Here is a 21642-nt window from a genome sequence, read left to right on the forward strand (position 1 = left end):
ATAGGTCTATAGTTCTGCACATCTGTTCGATGTCCCTTCTTGAAAACGGGGATGACCTGCGCCCTTTTCCAATCTTTTGGAATGCTACGCTCTTCTAGAGACCTATGGTACACCGCTGGAAGAAGTGCAAGAAGATGGTTAACTCCCGTTGCGTAAAATCGAGTTGGTATCCCATCACATCCAGTGTCCTCTCCTCTTTTGAGCGATTTTAATTGTTTTTCTATCCCTCTGTCATCTATTTCGATATCTACCATTTTGTCATCTGTGCGACAATTTAGAGAAGGAACTACAGAGCAATCTTCCTCTGTGAAACAGCTTTGGAAAAAGACATTTAGTATTTCAGCCTTTAGTCTGTCATCCTCGGTTTCAGTACCATTTTGGTCACAGAGTGTCTGGAAATTTTGTTTTGATCCACCTAACGCTTTGACGTAAGAACAAAATTTCTTAGGATTTTCTGCCAAGTCAGTACATAGAACTTTACTTTCGAATTCATTGAACGCCTCTCGCATAGCCCTACTCGCACTACATTTCGCTTCATGTAATTTTTGTTTGTCTGCAAGGCTTTGGCTACATTTATGTTTTCTGTGAAGTTTCCTTTGCTTCTGTACCAGTTTTCAACTTGGTTGTTGTACCACAGTGGCTCTTTAGCATCTATTACGATCTTGCTTGGCACATACTCATCTAACACATATTGTACGATGGTTTTGAAATTTGTCCACTGATCCTCAACACTATCTGTACTTGAGATAAAACCTTTGTGTTGAGCCATCAAGTACTCTGAAATCTACTTTTGGTCACTTTTGCTAAACAGAAAAATCTTCCTACCTTTTTTAATATTTCTACTTATGGCTGAAATCACTAATGCTGTAACAGCTTTATGAGCACTGATTTCCTGTTCTGCGTTAACTGTTTCAAATAGTTGGGGTCTGTTTGTCACCAGAAGGTCTAATATGTTATCACCATGAGTCAGTTATCTGTTTAACTGCTCAACATAGTTGTCAGATAATGCACTTAAAAAAATTTCACTGGATTCTTGTCCCTGCTTCCCGTTATAAATGTTTGAATCTCCCAGTCTATACCTGGTAAATTAAAATGTCCACCCAAAACTATAACATGGTCGGGAAATCTACTCGAAATATTTTTCAAATTTTCCTTCAGGTGCTCTACCACAACAGCCGCTGAGCCTATAGAGACATCCAATTACCATGTCTGAGCCTGCTTTAACCGTGACCTTCACCCAAATTATTTCTCATTTTGATCTCCGTCAATTTCCTTCGATACTATTGCACTTTTTATCACTATAAACATGCCTCCCCCTTCACTGTCCAGCCTGTCTCTGCAGTATACATTCCAATCTGAGTTTAGAATTTCATTACTGTTTACATCTGGTTTCAGCCAACTTTCCGTCCCTAGTATTATGTGGACATTGTGACCGTTTATTAATGAGAGCAGTTCTGCGACCTTTCTATAGATGCTCCTGCAGTTTACTATTACCACATTAATATTGTCATTCCCTGTTGCGTTTTGCTTACTGCTACCTTGTCGCGTCTCAGGAGACGTCTTTTCAGGCCTAGGGACTCAAACTGTGTGCCATAGGCTGCCTGATGCGCAACATCACTCCCGACGTCCATGGCGAGGTCCATCTTTGCAACATGACACCTCGCAGCGATGTACAGATGGGCCCAACAACATGCCAAATGCACCGCTCAGGATTGGCATCACATTCTTTTCACTGATGAGTGTTGCATATGCCATCAACCAGACAATCATCGGAGACACATTTGGAGGCAAACTGGTCGGGTTGAATGCCTTAGACAGACTGTCCAGCAAGTGAAGCACGGTGGAGGTTCCCTGCTGTTTTGGGGTGGCATTATGTGGGGCCGATGTACGCCGCTGGCGGCCATGGAAGGCGCCATAATCGCTATACAATACATGAATGCCATCCTCCAACCGATACTGCAATGATATCGGCAGCATACTGGCAAGGCACTTGTCTTCATGGACAACAATTCGTACCCCCATCGTGCACATCTTTTGAATGACTTCCTTTAGGATAACGACATTGCTTGACTAGAGCAGCCAGCATGTTCTCCAGATACGAACCCTATCGAACTTGCCTGGGATAGATTGAAAAGGGCTGTTTATGAATGATGTGACCCACCAACTACTCTGAGGGATCTACGCCGAATCTCCGTTGAGGAGTGGGACTATCTGGGCCAACATTGCCTTGAGGAACTTGTCGATAGTATGCCATGATGAATACATGCATGCATCAATGCAAGAGGATGTGTTACTGGGTATTACAGGTACCGGTGTGTATATCAATCTGAAACACCACCTCTGAAGGTGCCACTGTATGATGGCACAACTTGCAATGTGTGGTTTTCATGAACAATAAAAAGGGCGGAAATAATGTTTATGTTGATCTCTATTCCAATTTTCTATACAGGTTCTGGAACTCTCAGAACTGAGGTGATGCAAAATATTTCTTGATGTGTGTATTTAATAACGCCTGACTTCTGGTAATACAGAAAATCAACTTGAACAGTTATGGCCCAATCAATCATTTCTTAAATATTCAATTACTTTTACACAGAGCTGTTATCAGTCCAATTTTTTTTTACTGAAACTCAAATACGAAATGATTAAAAAAAAAAAAAAAAACAAAAACAGCATGGGTTTTGACAGACATAGGAGTTTCATTTACATATTTAAGTATTTGTAAAACTATTCATATACCATAGTCTTTTAAAGCACATTCTCTTGACTGCTAAGCGTTAGTACGTGTCTCATGTTTTGTTAAAATATAAGTACAGAGTCACCAGCTACAATTTTAATTAATATTTTCATTGCTAATATTAACTTTATTTAAGGGTATCAAATGAGCATATTTAAATGACAATTATTTTTTTATGCAGACAACGTTTAAATTTGAAACATACATGTTCAAGCAGTGAAGATCCTTGGAGTTCTCACGTGAATGTTTCATTAGCATGTCTGTTTTGCACTCACTGTGAGCTATCCTAGTGTGCTTAATTCAGGTACACCAACAGTGCATAATATGTTTTCCAAAGGCACAAAACTAGTCTTCCTTCTCCGGCCAAAAAAATGAAACTAATGGTCAAGGTGGGTGGAGAAAAAGTGGTTCAGCATCTCCTCCATCATATGCATTCCTGACAAAGGCATCATATACAGCTGCCAGAAAAAAGTTTTGTTGAGGACAGGTACATGTCCACTACAGGACATTTTCAGTGAATGAGAAAATCAAGGAAGGGTTTTCAAAACAAGTTACTTTTCTAATTTTTAATGACTCACAGGAAAGAGGCTTGTAATTGTGAAAATTCCTGGTACCAGCTAGTGTACCTGCTATCAAAATTCTTCTAGAGTTTCTTCCATAGGAAATTTACATTGAATTTCTCTAAGAAATGGAAAAATCATTTGTTGATATTAGTCTTGCAGTTTGATATTAGCCTAGCAGAAGACTAGCTTTTCTCAATACATGTTGTACAGTTCCTCCCACCACATCACACACAGATTTACTGTAGCTAGTAGCAAAAAAGGAATTGTAGAATTTCTGTTGGGTTGTAGCCCAAGGAAACACACTCATTTCTGTAAAACTCAGTTTATTTCATTACAGACATCCACATTACAACAAGTTGTACAGCCAACTGAACAAGCAAGACAAGACAGCATGGGACATTAGGTTAACAGAGTCAAAGAACTTGCGATGGTGGAGATATGTTGTTCGTACTTGTCGACGCCACACAGCCACCCCCCCACCGCCGCAGTGTGCAGCACAATTTGAGAGTAGCGCAAGAAGGATGTGTCCGGCGGTGAGGGAAACAACAGTGATATGACGGGGATGTCCATCTCCGGTGATTGTTGCGACAGGGACCACACTGGGAGGTTGACATGGTATGGGCGGAAAGCACACCTCGATCCAGTGTATTTAATGCCCGACGACATTATACAGCCTTCCAGCACTCAGGACTTGCGCTCAAGCTATGTCTACTCAGAGCTGCTACAGCAGATCTCACCCGAATATGCGTCTGCGCCACCAACAATGCCGTTCCTCCGGTTCTCGCCCTCTCTCTCTACCTCCTCCTCCCTACCCCCTTTTAGTGGTTCTGCAAACCAACGTCCCACTCGAACATGTGGAGGACATCACCATCCTCATCAAAAACATCCACATCTTCATCCTGCTGCAAGACAACTTGCCCCACCCGACAGGAGACACTGTTCATCAGTTGATCACCCGCTCCCCCGTGGAGTCGACCACACATTTCTCCGAGCTACGGTAACCCCCATAGAGAAGGTTATAGTTTGAATGCTGCCAGCCGACAACACAGGGGACACAGTCCCTCCCCACACTGCTCCATCTTCACACGCGTGCCGATGCCTCATCTGCCCACACCACCTAGAAGTGTTCCACGTCGACATCCCAGCTTGGTCCCTGCCACAACAACCTCCAGAGATGGACATTCCCATCACATCACTGCTGTCTCCCTTACCACCTTCAAATATGAATGATATATCTCTGCCACTGCAAGTTCTTTGACTCTGTTAACCTAATGGCCCATGCCATCTTGCTTGTTCAGTTGGCTGTACAACTTCTTGTAATGTGGACGTCTGTAATGAAATATATCGAGTCTTACAGAAATGAGTGTGTTTCCTTGGGCTACAACCCAACAAAATCCCATAGAATGTTCAGCATCACTGGAAAAATCATTTGTGTGTTCACAAGTTCTTCCTAATTTTATATTGAACAGCACATCCATCAGAAAAATAATGTGATTTCCTGACTTGGGGGGGTAGAGTTCAGCCAACTGCTTAACCATATCTTTCTAATCAGCTTTTACAAATCCTACAATGTGATACAAACCATCACTTATAAAGCAATGGTTTGCTGTTATCAATTTATTTTCCTCATTTACTACATAAACACAAATGGGATGGATTATACAGCTGCTTTTTGTCCAGTGGTAACACTGGATTTCATTCTGAAACATTGCAGTTTTCAGCAAAGTCTATTAACAGAGTTGCTTTTTCCAGGGTTAGATTTTCTTTCAAATTTTTCACGGCCCTTGACAGATACGTAAGATATAAAGAAGAGTGATTTATTTGCCTGTAATTTTGTTACCAACAAATCGATGTGTTCATCAACAGTTGCAGATTGCTTTACCAATTCAGTATGATGGTCTGTGTTAATCCACTGGCTGTACTCAATTTCACTATCATAATCTTTGTAAGATAATGTTTCTTTCAAAAATTCTAGCAATTTGTCATCACTGGGAAATCATTACAGTGACTAAGCATGCAGTCATAGTTTACCGAGTCACATACAAGAAATTTTATAAGTTCTTTATATGTTTCTTGAGTGTGTTTCACACCCAAAAGCAGTTTTACATTTTCATGGATACCACAGACAAAAAATGATTGAGTGCCTGCAGCACCAGCTAAAATATATCACTTTGGTCTTGGTGAACAAAATTTTGAAAAACAAATGTAAATGTTTGGGTTCTCTCATTTAAAACAATATTATAGTTCCCTTAGGTTGCAGAGGGTAAGTCTTTTATTGCATACACTCATTCTTCTGAATGCTAACTTTGTCTTTTGCTCCTGGAAACATTCATGTATATTCACCATTTTGGTAAAAATCAGTGACAAACTTTACAACTTCATCAATGATCATTTTACTTCTTTTTGGCTTGGGAATTGATAAAATACCCATCTCTGTTTTCCATTTCCTTGTCTGTCGAATTACGTACTCACTAACATTGAATTCTGACATAATTTTTTCTGCTGACCAAGATGGAGGAGCTAAAATTAAAACTAGAATTTTTTCAGAACTTTTTACACCAGCCACTTTTTATTGCATTATAATATCATGTCATCAAAATATTTGGCTTTGTCAACAATTTCATCGTATGTGTTACCCTCCCTACTGTCAGAAATTTCAGTGCTGCAATCCAATCCCTGGTACAGTTTTCCTATCTTCCTTTTGCCATAAGCGATCTTGCTGTGATTTGGTGACCGGAATGAAGTTTTAAGGGAGAGCGTCCCAAATCATCTGAAGTTTTATTTGCATCCTTGATACTTTGACGTTTTAGGACTCATTCATGAAATGTCACCTCGTGGTCACTGGCAGCACTTTCATTTTCATCACTGATGCATCTTTTGTTCAGAAATCTTACAATACGTTGTACTTGACATCCACACTCCTAGCATTTAATGATTTAGACAAAGGCAAACTTACTGACCTCAAGGATTTTTAAATGTCTGCCTGTGTATTTTGAAAGGATCACAACAAGTTGTTTGATGCCTTACAAAAACCCTCAGATATAGTAACTGAGATGTTCACACAGCTCTTTCTCGATCATCTGGGAAGTTTATACTAGACCATAACACTACCAAATCCTGCTGGTCTTCAATCAGCTCTAAATAATTTTAAAGATTTTTTACTGGGATGATAGGTCATCAACTGACATAGTATTTTAAGTATTTTTCTGACACTACATGAATTTGTATTTTCCATTGTAAATGACTGAGGACTACTTCAGATAAAAAGGGTCAACGGAGGCATCCGATCCCACCTGTCGGCTTTGACCCATGATGTAAGGCTGTTGTGGTGTGTGACGTCATGATGGTGTGGAATTTCGTTTATGAGTGTGTTGTATTTATAGACATTATTTTGTTGGGGTCGGTGGTGCCCCATGGTGGTGTGTTTGAGGTTTGCTTGTTTTGTGGTGTATTGGGTTCATTTTGGTGTTGCTGCTTGTCCTGCAAGGTATTGGTTTTGACTGTGCTGCGACAGGAATTGGTTTCAGTGCGCAAACAATTAAGTTTTTATTGTGTCTAATTTATTGTAGTGCTGCTTGCTGTATGTCATGTGTTAATTTGTTTAATTTAATTTGTGGCTGCTTTTGTTAGGTATGGATATGATGGATAAAGTTAACAGTGCTCGTTTGCGTGCGGAAATGAGGGACAATGCGTTGTCCCTTATAAAAGTTTTGCAACTATATGGACAGCTGGCAGAAGTGATTAGGTGTCGTGTGTGTCGGCAGGAAGTGAGGTTGGCAGAAGTTCCGGCGTCTCGAACCAGGGACAGCTACATGTGGTGGTGCCATAGGGACAACCTATGGCGCGCCATAAGGCGTGTTACCTGGTTCGAGGGGTCTAGGTTGGGCATGCGAGAGATTGTGTTGATGACATATTATTTTTGCTATAGATCCTCTCACAGTTTTTGTGCGCATGAGACTGGTGTAAGTAAGAGGACGGTTCTTGACTGGTTTTCGTTTTGTAGGGAAGTGTGTTCTGAGTATATTAAGTACAGGGGTAAGTTGGGTGGGCCTGGGATGAGGGTGGAGGTTGACAAGTCACAGCTTGGGAAGAAGTAGTGTGGGAGGGATAAGTCTCTAGTTGGTTTATGGGTGTAGGTGGGCACTGTATCTGGGGGTGTTTTTCAGAGTGTTTTTAGGGTTTTGGAGGGGTGGACGAAAAGGGAAGTGGTGGGATTAATTGAGAAGTTTATTGAAGAGGGCAGCACAATAGTTTCTGATGCTTTCTCCTCTTATAGGGGGTTGGGCGAGAGGGGGTATCATCATCTAGTAGTTAACCATAGTTTGGAATTCAAAAATTATGAGACTGGGGCTTGTACAAATATGATAGAGGGGTTATGGGGGGGGGGGGGGGCGGTTAAGTCAGTTATTGGGAGCAGGAACAGGTGCTCTTCTAACCCTCAGTCTCATTTAGATAAGTATTGTTGGTGGAAGAGCGTCCCTGAGGGCTATTGCGTTTCTCGGTCTTTTTTTTAAGGGCAATTAGTAAAATGTATAGGCCAAAGGTGGTTGGTTAAGGAGGTGTAGTGAGGGAGGGTGGCTGTGGCTTGGGGGGGGGGCGGAGGTGTAGTTGTTGGTAATGTTTGTGGAGGTAGGTGGGTGGTTGTTTTGTGATTATGTTGTGGAGGATCTATTTTGTTGCAGTTGTCGTTGAGTTGTAGTGTGAGTGTGTGTGTGTGTGTGTGTGTGTGATATTGTGGTGACTGACCTAGAGTGCAGTGCCGGAGCTTTTTTGTGGTAAGTAGTCTTTCTTCTTGGTGTATTTTTGTTGTTTGGTTGGTGGTATCGGTGTTTTGGTATCGTGAGTTACTGCTGACCTACATAAGTGACACGAAGTGTCCGATTCCGATGCGCGGTCGTAGCTATGGGTGTTTTGGTATCGTGAGCTGCTATTGAGCTATATAGGTCAAGGGAAGCATTCGATTCCAATTTTGTTTGTCTAGCTGTTCGTTTTGTGGTACCAATAGTTGTGGTGGTGGTGTAATTTTTGGAGGTTTATAATATGGTATTGACAGTTGCTGTTGAGCTACATATGCGAAGGGAAGTGACAGATTCCAGAGGATACTGTGTGTAGTGGAATTTGGGCATTTTGTATTGTCGATTTATTTCGTTGTTTTGTGTCGTTTGGTATGGCGGTGTGTGTTTATATGAGTTTATATTTAGTTTGTTCCCTCCCAAAAACCCCCAATTATCCACGCTTGTACCGTTAGTCTGATTATATTTTTGAAGGAAGATGTGTGTGTTGGGTTTTTGAACTATTTTTGCCTTTGTTGTCGGGTGGAATCAGACGCTTCTGTATTCCTGTTAAAAACACTGTACATTACAAACAATGATAAATGGTTCTACCACAAGCAAATATGACCTGTCTCACAGAAGAAAAGGAGCAATTGAGGCCAAATGGGCTGATTGTTGCACGTCAACAATGTTCAACAATACATGACAGTAGTGGTTGTTGTAGTGTTTTCGTGTACAGGTTTTAAACAAGCAACTTAAAACACACAGAATACATTATCACTGTGAGTTGGTGGTTAGCTGCACAGATACATGCAACATATTATATTCTTTCCAAAACCACTTAGTTAATAAAATGAAATAAATTTTTCACACTTAAGATTAATTTGTCTGCCTAGAATAACTAATGTTTAAATATGTTAATTTGAGACCCCAGCATCTGAGGCAGTGGTTGTCAGACCTGTCTGAACTTACTTGGAATGACTCATTTTTCATCACAGTAAAAAGTTTTTTGACTTTCAATTTATTTGTGTCCACTCGCATTAAAACCATTAATATTTTTATTTTAATAGAAAGGTTAACCTTAGAAATTTTTTAAGACCAAAGCAGAATGGAGAAACGTGATGTTACTTAACTGCTTAAATAAATGTATTGTTGTTGCCTATATGCCCCTCTCTCTCAAGTTTTGAAAAAATCCTAAATCAAAAGCTTAATGTACACATGAGTTGTATTTCGTGTAGATAGGTACCACCTTGCTTTGACATTGTCACAGAGCCAAATTCAGAACATCACTGTATTGAAAATTCAAAATAAAGTTTTAGTCTGAGACCAAGAAGAATTTCTAGAAGTTCTTAGTTAAAGATATAAGCACATATACAAAGTTTCATGAAAATCTGAGATGGACCATTACAAATCCTAGAATTATTTGGTGCTTTGACATGGAATGACCCTGCATTCAATGTCCCCTGTTAGTTCTATGCTGAACTGGTCCTCACACTTATACAGTATTTAGGATGGGTTGTACAAGTATTGTGCAAGCAGTCTCCTTTGCAGACGATTGCGTTTTTCTAGTATCCTATCAACCAAAGCCTGCCACATGCTTTACTTATAACAGACTGTGTGGTCATTATATTTCTTATCCCTAATATTTATGCTATTTTCTTCCTGGCAGTACTCAGATATAGATAAGAGCACCACCTGTAAAAAGCCCATGGCCAATATTAATATTGTCTGCGAGGTCATTAACATGCAACATGGACTGCAAGGGTCCCAACGCATCTGTCAGGGCCACACCTTAAAAAGTTAATTCTACTTTTGACAATGACACTTCTCTCAAGATAACATGCAACATCCTCTCAACCATTAAATCATCAACCAACGATGCGATTGCACTTACATTAATATGAGCTGGTTTAGTACTGAATCCCTAGATTTCAGGATGCAATGTGGGGAACGGGCCAAGTCCGACTTCGTTTCCCCTACGGCGTACATCATTGCCACAAAAACATGATCCGTTCAGCCCTTTCATGACTGACGGATGATAAACAAGCACTACCCTTCTGCAAATAATGTCTGCACATCTCGTGCGTCGTCAGAGGAAGACCACACATATCCCAGTATAAAACTTACGACTCTGCTTTTATAATTATTTTAAACTTCGCTGTAATCACAAAGTAATAGAAATTGGGCTCCTAACAACAAATCGAGATATGTCAAAAAATTGTAGTCGTACAGTGAACACTATTCGAAAAACGGTTGGAAGTCGTTCTTCTTACCCTAATTTTCGCCAAAACACCATTATTTTCTAGTGTTTGAGCAATCAGTTCACGTAACTCCGGTCCTTCTTCCGCTGACATAACTACTGTATTTCATTCAACTTACTAAAACATAAACAACGCCAAAACCCAAACTGCCTCCACAGATATGATAATGACAACAACTGACGCTCAAAATAAATATCGACCAAGGTTCATAGCTTCATCATCTGGTGAAACCTATGGTAAAACTTCGAAGTCCAGTTTCAGCAAAAGAAACAAATAACACTTTCTGTTATATGATGCCTGACAGGACACAGTCTACTCAGCTTGGTTACTTGAACACTTGTGGTCACCTTGTAGTACTCTGTCAACACATCGCAGAACTTTCAACGGCGTGGTATCTGTGGTTCTTGAGCAATTTGAATTTCAGCGCGCTCAGGCCTGTACTCCTGGCGTATTAGTTGCATTCGGTTGGAGCATGGAGGTAGAATAAGGGGAGATGGCGCTACAGACTTACACTGTACGTTGTTTTGAAGCCAGTGGGCTGGACCTGCCGCCAACTTGGATCCGCAAAACATTAACAGACGAGTGTTTACAGTTGCTTCTTGTTCGTTATTTCTGTTGTGTGCACGCGATATTTGTTTTATATAGTAAATGTTACACTGTTTTAGTGAATAACACAACATAAGGAACGCAACTTCAAACGTTTTGCTGGTCTTAAATGCGTATTCAATACAGTAATACGACACGAAAATATGACGCTTCTGGCCTCAGTACTGTAATTCCTTTTTGTTTATACACTTCGAATAACCGAGAAGAGAAGTATGTGCTATGCAAAACGTTATCCATTTCTATTCACTTTCATTGTGTTTGTGTCGATAATTGATAAAGCTAGAACTCCAAAAGCAATTATTGATAGTTTAGAGGCACCGATTTGTATTCGTTGCATTTTCAAGTCAAATGCAAATTTTAAATGTTTAAGTTTGCAAGAAACTTACCTTATTTCCTTTGGTGTCCCATAGATGTATGCAGGGATGATATAAACAAACCAGCTGTCATGCCAACAAAGTGAAAGATTCGTTAAATTACAAAGGAAAAGAATTGAATTTAAGATTGTCAGGCCCATTGCAGTTTACACATCTGCTTTGTTTTCAAATTGTACCTACCAAGTGACATTCAGTGTTGCAAATACAGCAATTTACAGGGTAACACGACAACACAGTGATTACTGTAATGATCTAAATAGCCTGGACTTAGATAGGGAACTTTGCTCTAACAAATATGTAACCCTTTAAGTACTTATAATTTAACCACTGTAACAGGTGTTCCACACATTTTACTGAAGATTTAATTAACTATATGTAGTTACATTACTTTTATATTAAATTATTGCATTTTAAAACATTAGTCCCAATTCCAGGATATTTCTTGCCAGGACTTTTCTGTTGCTTGGGAATAACCAAACAATGAGAACAAAGTGTGTTGCACTCCTCCAGAGAGCTCTTCACTTGGACTGATAGGAAATCTAAAGTCAAATCACAGAAATAAAACCATACTGTAAAACTTTACAGTGCATCAGAATTTCAAGTATATAAGAAAATAGCGCTTAAATAAGTCCACTTAAGAATGAAATGTGATTTGTTTAAACTTTACACTACAATCAGAACGATTAGTACACCAGTAAGCGACGCAAGCCGGAATCAAACCACCAGAAGCGAATGTTTTGGGGTAGCTAACATGGCGGATCTTTACTTGGGTCGGCTTCAAGTTTGTGACGTCATGACAACTCCTCTTATTTTTACCTCCATGGGTTGGAGGGTACGTTTGATTCTGAGTGTTTCCTATGATAATATGATTTTAACATTTTCTCCATTTTATGGTAAGTTCATTTACACTAATAACTGTCTAGAAGCAGAAAATATTGAAGATTTTCGAAAATTTGCGATTTTAAGGACTATAACTCAAGAAGTTGAAAGATAAGGAGATATTTGGGTTGGTCGAGGAGGATTTTCCATATGATTCTAATACACTTGAAGGCATCCAGGTCCGTTCGTAAACGCGAACTAGGTGATGGCCTAGGGCTCTCGAATTTGGGGCGCGCTTGACGATCGTGCGCGACAAGCCCGCATGCGCTTGCGCTGCGGTTTACTTTGCTGTAGCGCTACGGTACCGGGAGCGATGAATCCTCAGTTACTGTACACAGACAGAGCAACAGACAGGACACAGGGCAAGGTTACACAGATTCTCTTTGACTCTTCAGAACTTTGCGAGTAAATGTTAAAGGAGAGACGAGTAGCAGTTGTTGACGTCACCTCCGCATCGCGCAGTCCTTCAGCGGTGGCGGGAACATGGCTTCGCCTAGTCCGCCACTCGGCCATCTACTTCCTGTATATTAGTACTGCCTTCAAACCTACAATTAGTTTTGTGAGACCATCCCCTTCTATTTGTTCATAATCCACTGTGTAATAGTGACTGTAATGAAGCAGTAAATAATTATTTTTAGGTGCAACAATCGTTTTGCGACGCAGAACGGCATTGTGAGCGTATGTCTCTCTCATTGAAGAGATGCGTGTCATCATGTCAAGCAGGAGAGGGCTTTTCCAACTATATATGTCTTTATTACTCTCGAAACCATACACCCACAAACTACATGAACGGAACAGGACGAGGTATTTCAGTTTATTTGTTGTAACGTGCATGAAGACAGCTACTCCCCTGCCCATTTGAGCGCACCTGACCCGCAGGGCACTTGTTGTGACCTGAGGTTTTCAGTATGTTACAATGTTGTGAGAAGTTTAATTATTATTTTGTTTGTCGCAGCTTTGAAGAAGAAAAAAAAACAGCGAGAAAAAGGGGTACACAAACGACCTACACTCATACAGAGTCACCGGTTGCAATCGGCTGCAAGTAAGTACACGTAATGTTTCATTTTAGTACGTTCCCTACCTTTTATATAAAAAAGTATTCTATAGAACTGTAAATACTTCAGTTCATATAGCTAGACAAGTATTGTTCACTCCACATTTGCGTTTTGAGAAAAATCTGAGAAACCGTGAAATGATTGTGTCATACGTGTTGCTAAATAAATTAATGATATGTAGCTATTAATGTCATTACCCAGTGAGATAACTGAACACGCTAAGTGTTTGCTTCCTTGATACTGGGTGGCTTATCAGCATAGTTGCGATTTCACATCGTATCATAGTGAACAGGTCTGTAGAGATGTTCAACCTGGACATAGTTTTAAGGCAGCTTGCCACATGCAATTAGGCAAATGGTAGGCTGCAAGCCGACCCCAATATAAGCGGGAGGAAGCGTAGGGTACAAAAGAAATAACTAATATCATTGTCTTAAGTTAACCTAATTGAAATTTCTTTCTTTTACCCTGATAAAAAATAATTTTGACTATGATAAAACTTTCTTACGTAGAGTGTCAAAACAAAAATAAACTGAGGTAATCAAACTACTAGCACAAGAAATAATTTTTTAATGCCGGAAAAATTGAAGCTAATCTATAAAATTTAAAAATAAAAAGCTGTCTGTATATTCTGAATTGACATTATATCTGCATTTAACGTAACTATTTTTAATTGAATCTGATTGTTATTTAAACAAAATTACATTAGGTTGGAAACTTTCATCAAAGTAACTTCTAAATACAAGAAAATAAATTCTTACAAAAGTATTTTTTTCTCTTAGTATACAATGATTTTAATCTATAGTTCGATAGAAATTGTTTTGAGATAGACTGTTTTATCTCTAATGATGTTAGGCCCTAGCTGTCGATGGCAGGAAGATTCTTTTCTTATTCGATTGACAGTTGCTTCTGGATGGGCGCAGTGTCGCCAAATGTCAGAGCTTGGTGTCAGTGGTAAGAAATCTGTTATTGAGTTACCCTCAATGGAAATGTTTGGCGATGTCTGACGACACGCCACTTCCTGGTGGCCTCAAGGAACCTTCTGTACCATACCGTAACAATGTTTGCGAATACTTGCTGGCCTTTGTTGTCACTGAGTAACACAACAGACAGAATAGTGAATGTGTCGAGAATTCTTAGAAACACTTGTGAAATGGGCATCACATTTGTTCAACAACGCTCTTTCACAAAGCCAAACTGATCGGTACGTCACAGTGAGCACACAGATCACGTTTGAGACGTGAGTAAGTTGCAGGCACTGACAATAAACCGCCTCCCCTCAGCTCTGTGCCACGTGGCCACACTGTCAGGAACTTCACAGCTCTCAGCAAGCTACAAGGCAAGGGACCACGTTTTCATGGCTGCATAACTCTTTGTCGCTACAAAAAATAAAATATCATGTTGGCAGAAGTTGGAACGTTGGCAAGAGATGCTGTAAAGCCAAGAGAGAGAGAGAGCAAATCAGTAGCTGATTTAATAAACGGTGCACGTACGTCAGGAAATGCAGCTGTGATTGACTGCAGGAACGCCGTTATCACCGCTGTATTTACATCTAAATCTACACAATGCAAACCACCACAAGATGCATGGCGGAGGGTACATCCCATTGTACCAGTTATTAGGGTTTCTTCCTGTTCCATTCACTTATAGAGCACGGGAAAAATGATTGACTGAACGCCTCTGTGCGTGCAGTAATTCTTCTATCTTATCCTCACGATCCCTATGTGAGCGATATGTATGGGGTTGTAGTATATCCATAGAGTAATCATTTAAAGCCGGTTGTTGAAGCTTTGTTAATAGACATTCTTGGGATAGTTTACACATGTCCGGCTTCGAGAGTCTGCCTGCTCAGTTCCGTCAGTATCTCTGTGACACTGTCCCATGGATTAAACAAACCTGACCTGTGATCATTTGTGCTGTCCTTCTCTGTGTACGTTCAATATCCCCTGTTAGTCCTACCTGGTGTAGGTCCCACATACTTGAGCAATTTTCTAGAACCGGTTGCACGAGTAATTTTTTGCAATCTCATTTGTAGACTGCACTTTCCCAGTATTCTACCAATATATTGAAGTCAACCATCTGCTTTACACTTGATTGAGCCTATGTAATCATTCCACTCTACACCCCTACAAAGTGTTACGTCTGGGTATTTGCATGAGTTGGCCGATTCAAACAGAGTCACACTGATATTATAGTCATAGGGTAATACGTTTTGTGAAGTGCAGAATTTTACATTTGTGCACATTTAGAGCAAGTTGCCCATTTCTGACCACGTTGAAATCTTATCCAGGTCTAACTGAAGATTTATGCAGCTTCTCTCATACAGTACTTCATTTTAGATAACTGCATCATCTGCAAAAAGCCTGATTTTACTATTAATATTGTCTGCAAGGTCATTGATATACAACATGAACAGCAAGGTTCCAAATATACGAGTAGTTGTCTGGACCACACTCAAAGTTACTTGAACATCTGACGATGACTCTCCATCCCAGGTATGTTGCGTCATCCCCATCAAAAAGTCCTCAATACAGTCACAAATTTCACTTTATACTGCATATGATTGTACTTTTGACAATGAGTGCAGGTGTGATAGATGCTTTTTGGAACTCAAGAAATACAGCATCTACATGATCACCTCAAGCCAAACCTTTTCATGTGCCATGTGAGAAAAGTGCGAGTTGGGTTTCACATGATCATTGTTTTCAAAATCCATTCTGGTTGGCACTAAGGTCATTCTGTTCATGATACCTCAATATATTTGAGTTCAGATTATGTTCTAAGATTCTACAACAAATTGATTGCAAGGATATTGGACAGTAGTTTTGTGGATCAGTTTTAGTACAGTTCTTATGGACAGGTGTGACCTGTGCCTTTTTCCAAGTACTGGGCACAGTTGTGTGTTCGAGGGATCTACAATAGATTATAGTTAGAAGAGGGGCTACCTCAGCTGCAAATTCATTGTAGAATCCGACAGGGATTCCATTGGGGCCTGGAGCTTTGTTCAGTTTGAACCATTTCAGCTGTTTCTCAACACCATTGACACTAATACTTACTTCATTCATATTTTCATTGGTACAAGGATTAAAATGGGGGAAATTCTCCTGAGTTTTTCTTTGTGAAGGAACATTTGAAGATGGAGTTAAGCATTTCAACCTTTGCTTTGCTCCTCTCAATTTCAGTTCCTGTCTCACTCGCTAGGGACTGGACACTAACTTTGAGGCCACTCACAGCCTTTACATATGACCAGAATTTCTTTGGGTTCTGTGAAAGATCACTTGACAATATTCTGCTACGATATTCATTGAATGAATCACGCGATGCTCTCCTGACAGCCAAACATGTTTAATTCAACATGTGTCTATCTATAGTCCTGCACATTGTTTTACACTTATTAAGCGGTTTTCTCTGTTTCTTTAGAAGTTTCTTTACAGTGACTGTTTACCATCGAGGTTCCCTCCCATTATGAACTGTTCCTACTGGGTACATATCTATCCAGTGGGTGGTCAACTGGTCTTTTAAAGTTGAGCCAGAGTTCCTCTACGAGCTCCTGACTAGTGATGAAAGTTTCGAGTTCTTCATTAATGTACGACACTACTGATTTTTTACCTAGTTTACTGAACATGTATATCTTTCTACTTGTTTTAATTGTACTTTGGTAATCATTGTTGCCACAACCGCATCATGGTCACTGATATCAGTTTTGATACGTACACTCGACAGCAAAAAAAGTGGGTCACGCCTGATTTCAAACGTGTAGGCTGCAACCAACATAGCATATCAGTGTTGCACCTTGTCGCAACCCTCCACAGTACAGTCGTTGTAAGATACACAATGGGTACCGCTAGAGACTACTAGAGAACACCGGTCTTTATGACAGTCCGTCCAGATGTAAAGTAACACCACAATAAAACAGAAGAGATCAGACAGTCCTTAACGTTTGTAAACTAAACTTAATTACAATAAGTGACATTTCAAACATTATTGGACAACTAATTTTGTCACATAAATCGTTCAGAAATCCTTAGGCACAATTAAATATTTGAGACAGTATATGGCATTATAAAGTTGTATGGCAATTGGAAACAAGTTTGTAAGTAGGCTGTTTAGGTTTTCTTATTGGTAACGCCACGTAGCGCTCTGTATGAAAATCACTGGCTGTGGCGTGTGCAGTCTGTGGCTAGTTTGCATTGTTGTCTGCTATTGTAGTGTTGGGCAGCTGGATGTGAACAGCGCGTAGCGTTGCGCAGTTGGAGGTGAGCCGCCAGCAGTGGTGGATGTGGGGAGAGAAATGGCGGAGTTTTGAAATTTGTAAAAATGGATGTCATGAACTGCTGTATATATTATGACTTTTGATGACTATTAAGGTAAATACATTGTTTGTTCTCTATTAAAATCTTTCATTTGCTAACTATGCCTACTAGTAGTTAGTGCCTTCCGTAGTTTGTATCTGTTATTTAGCTGGCAGTAGTGGCGCTCGCTGTATTGCTGTAGCTTGAGTAATGAAGGTTTTTGCGAGGTAAGTGATTTGTGAAAGGTATACGTTAATGCTAGTCAGGGCCATTCTTTTGTAGGGATGGATGAAAGTCAGATTGCGTTGCGCTAAAAATATTGTGTGTCAGTTTAAGCACAGTCTTGCATAATTTTTCTAAGGGGACCTTTCATATGTTTACCCTTAGCCGAGGATACCTCACTGGAATCTTCTGATTTTTTCTTGTAGTTTGTGTAAATAGTGTAGCTTTTGTTTATTGCTAGCGCGTAATTGTAGAGAGAATCTCCTTTGTAGTTGCAGTCTTTCATTGTTGTACAGTAAAACAGGTGTGGCACGCATGTAAATTTGCACCAAGTATTTCGCAGCTGCGCTTGCAATTAACTAGATATTATTTTCAATGCTATGTTAATGTGTTCTCTTATTTTTGCTCTTCAAATTGTGTTTTTCTGTGTTGTCGTGTGAAATATTGTGACAATAATGGCGTGTGAAAAACGTAATACTAGGCTCCAAAGTAAACTGAGAAATAACAGTGAAGACGAAAGCAGTGTGTTAACGCCACCATGTAATGAATTAACAAATATTCAAAGTAGTAATTAGGTAACTGTACATAGGGAAATGGAGCGGGCGTCAAATAATGGTGTAGGCAGTGAAACAATTAGTGAACAGGGAAGCATTATCGATCGATCGGTCGGCAACAGCTCACCTCAGGATTCCGAAATGACAGGACACAATCTTGCAAATACTGTAGATTCAGGTTTTGTGTCCTCACCGTTTTCTCAAATAAATCAAGACACATTTTCTGCTTTTCAAAATGCGAATATTGCCGGTTCAAATGCACTGCCGAATAGCACTGAGGAACACGTTTCAGACACCAGTGCACTGTTGTTACAGTTAATGCAACAAATGGGACAAAGGCTACAAAAGTTAGACACAACGCTTGAACAAAATCAGAAACAAATGGGACAAAATCTTCAAAAGTTAGACACAATGGAACAAAATCTTCAAAAGTTAGACACAATGGAACAAAATCTTCACACCACACTTGAACAAACACGTGAAGATTTAACTACTGAGTTACATAACATTGAATCGAAATGTCAAAAAGTCTGTAATGACGTAAAAACACAAATTTGTGAGCATTTCCAACCTATTTTTTCGCGGCATGAAAATGCATTACAGAATCACGAAGCAGCCATAAAAGAACTGCAAACTATTGTTCATGAAAATCATGAGACCTTGCAAGCTAAAACTGACTCAGTTGCATCTACCGATTTGGTTACACAACTTGCAAAAACTCAAGAAAACTTAAAGGACACAGTAGATACTCTGAAAATTGGTTCAGAAAGACACATGGAGAAAATTAGTTCATTATCAGAGAAAGTAGTTGAACTTTCGGATCAGCTAAATAATTTATCTACAAAGGTAGATGATGATCTGAATGACATAAGACCTGTAGCCTTTACTGAAACTGAAGAGTATGCACAAATTAGAAAATTCAAACAAAATCAAAATCAGATCAATACACTGTACAAAACAGAAATCTGGGAAGTACAAGATCAGTTGGCACAAGTAATACAAGAATTACATATTTCAGAGGACACTCGCGCTCCAGTACGGGAAGAGGGACATAGAAATACGGAGCAACCACAAAATAATAACACAGGACACTTCGGAAATTATGAAATAAATTGGCAAGGTACACCGAATTTTGAGATGGAACCGCCGAAACGACGTAACAATGACCGACATGCGACTCGCCGACATGATGATTTTGACTATAAGCTGTTCATTACTACACGTAAATTTAAAAATTTAAGAATTCTGACAACGACATTCATCCACAAGCGTGGCTTCATCAATTCTCTCATTGTTTTCCTCCCAACTGGTCATTGCAGCTCAGATTAGAATTTATGTGTGGCTATTTAGAGAATGAACCAGCTGTAAGAATGCGATCGGTCATTCACGATTGCCACAGTGAAGGAGAATTTTATCATGCCTTCCTCTCAGCATATTGGTCTCAAGCTACACAAGACCGAGTAAAACATAGCATCATAATGATGAAACATTTCGAACAATCTGAATTTTCCAGTCTTGTGAAATATTTTGAAGACATGTTGCACAAGAATCAGTACCTGTCAAACCCATACAGCCCCTCAGAACTCATCCGCATTTGCTTAATCAAACTGCCTGAACATTTACGACATATTATTTTAGCAGGACGTTGCAAAGACGACATTGAAGCTTTTCAGGGACTGTTACAAGAACTGGAAATTGACACTGACAATCTCGGAACGCGAAAACAGGAACACAACAATTACAGGTCACATCCGTCGCAATTCCGCGATGAAAGAAATAATAACTGGACACGACAAGACTATTCTCACAACACAAATTGTGACCAAAACAGACACCACCCGTATGACAACCGTTGGCAGAGCAGTAATAGTTACAGGGAAAGATCACCTCTCCGCAGTAGTGACTATCACAGAGACAATCAGAGAAACAGACAATATGGGAACCAAAATAATCATTATCAAGGGAGACAGAATAACTTCAGACGCAACGGTCCACCATGCAGTTACAATTCCGGGAGAAATTCTCCACCACATGTCCGGCAAATAAGAAACTATGTCAACTACCGACATAACGACAGACCTGAATTTCATCAGAACTGGCGGGATTTAAACAGGGCGGGGCCCTCGGGGCAAGGTGAATTTATAGAAGTTAGGTCTCCTAATCCCAGTAACGACGCGCGCCAACAAAGAAACAGACAATGACTCGCACCGCAGGCAGCCACGTGCGCCCGCTGGCTCAGGGAAAAATAACATAGACGCTAACCTTGAGAAAAATTCCAGTATCCTTTACCGACGTATACCACATGATAATTGCGTTGAAGTTGAAACTCTGCGTACTAGGAAGAGTAAAGGTTTACACCACATTTCACATGTAAAACCCTTTATTGAAAGATAATCTGCTTTTTAACTTTGTCTTTGCCATACAACTTTTCACTTTACATTACTAGTATGCTTTGTCAGACTTAGAATCTGTTAAATGCAACAATGTTTGAAGTTAAATATCCAATCAAGAACCAAGAGAACTTATTTAAACAGAAATTACGAATGCATTGTTATTGTGAACAGACAACACAGTGTTATTGTGTGTGTGCATTCTTGCTTGTTAGTTGCACGATTACGTAACAACTATAAGGCTCACATACTTAGAACATTTACCAGTACTGCTAATGAGATTTTAATGCAACATTTTGGTTTACTTGAAAATACATTCTGGATTTAAAGTACTTTCTGTGAGATACCAGATGACACAGTGGTTAGTTTATGTGACAGCTACACGATTTTATCAAGACGCTACTAATGAGTGACAATTTACAATGTTGCTTTTGCGGTGTTTCTGTTTTATATCTGCACAGTTTTTCTGAATTATTCTGGGAAGTAAAACATGTTTTAGTAGTAACTTTTGTGGTATAGCTACAATGAGACTGCCTTTTCCGTAGCACAACAATACGTTACAGCACAGTACTTTCTTCATCACGGCAATAAGTGTAATAACTAAGATATCTATACGCAAAGCATTTTACTTTTGTTTATCATGAGGTAAGTACATTGGCTTCTGCAGAACTTAGCTTTCAGAGGACGATAACTACGACACTTCCACAGAGATTATCTTACAGCAAAACGCAAATTTAGCACTACAGGACACGTATTTGAGTGATTAATTTTGTACTTAAATCATTTATTTTTAAAGATATTTGAAGTATATGATACAAAGGTTTTCCGTAATACATTTCATTCCATTGTTGTAATCTGTAACACCTGAGGGTATAATTATATTAATCCTCAAGGGGGTACACGCTTACTTTGTGTACCATGTGTGTGGCAAGCACAAGGA

The 21642-nt window shown here is 39.6% G+C and overlaps 1 protein-coding gene across 2 annotated transcripts in view; it reads right to left on the bottom strand.

Annotated features, from left to right (window-relative positions):
* Positions 1-10685, bottom strand: part of LOC126093454 (centrosomal protein 43-like) — a 48089-nt gene extending 37404 nt beyond the window's left edge. Inside the window, exon 1 of one of the 2 annotated variants that reach the window (XM_049908720.1) lies at positions 10346-10685. In XM_049908720.1, coding sequence (XP_049764677.1) covers positions 10346-10426 — 81 coding nt within the window. In that variant the 5' untranslated portion in view covers positions 10427-10685. The remainder of the gene's footprint in view (positions 1-10345) is intronic. The other variant, XM_049908721.1, reaches the window with a different exon arrangement.
* Positions 10686-21642: the final 10957 nt, after the last annotated feature.

Source organism: Schistocerca cancellata, chromosome 1, assembly GCF_023864275.1.
Source record: "Schistocerca cancellata isolate TAMUIC-IGC-003103 chromosome 1, iqSchCanc2.1, whole genome shotgun sequence".
Taxonomy (NCBI): domain Eukaryota; kingdom Metazoa; phylum Arthropoda; class Insecta; order Orthoptera; family Acrididae; genus Schistocerca; species Schistocerca cancellata.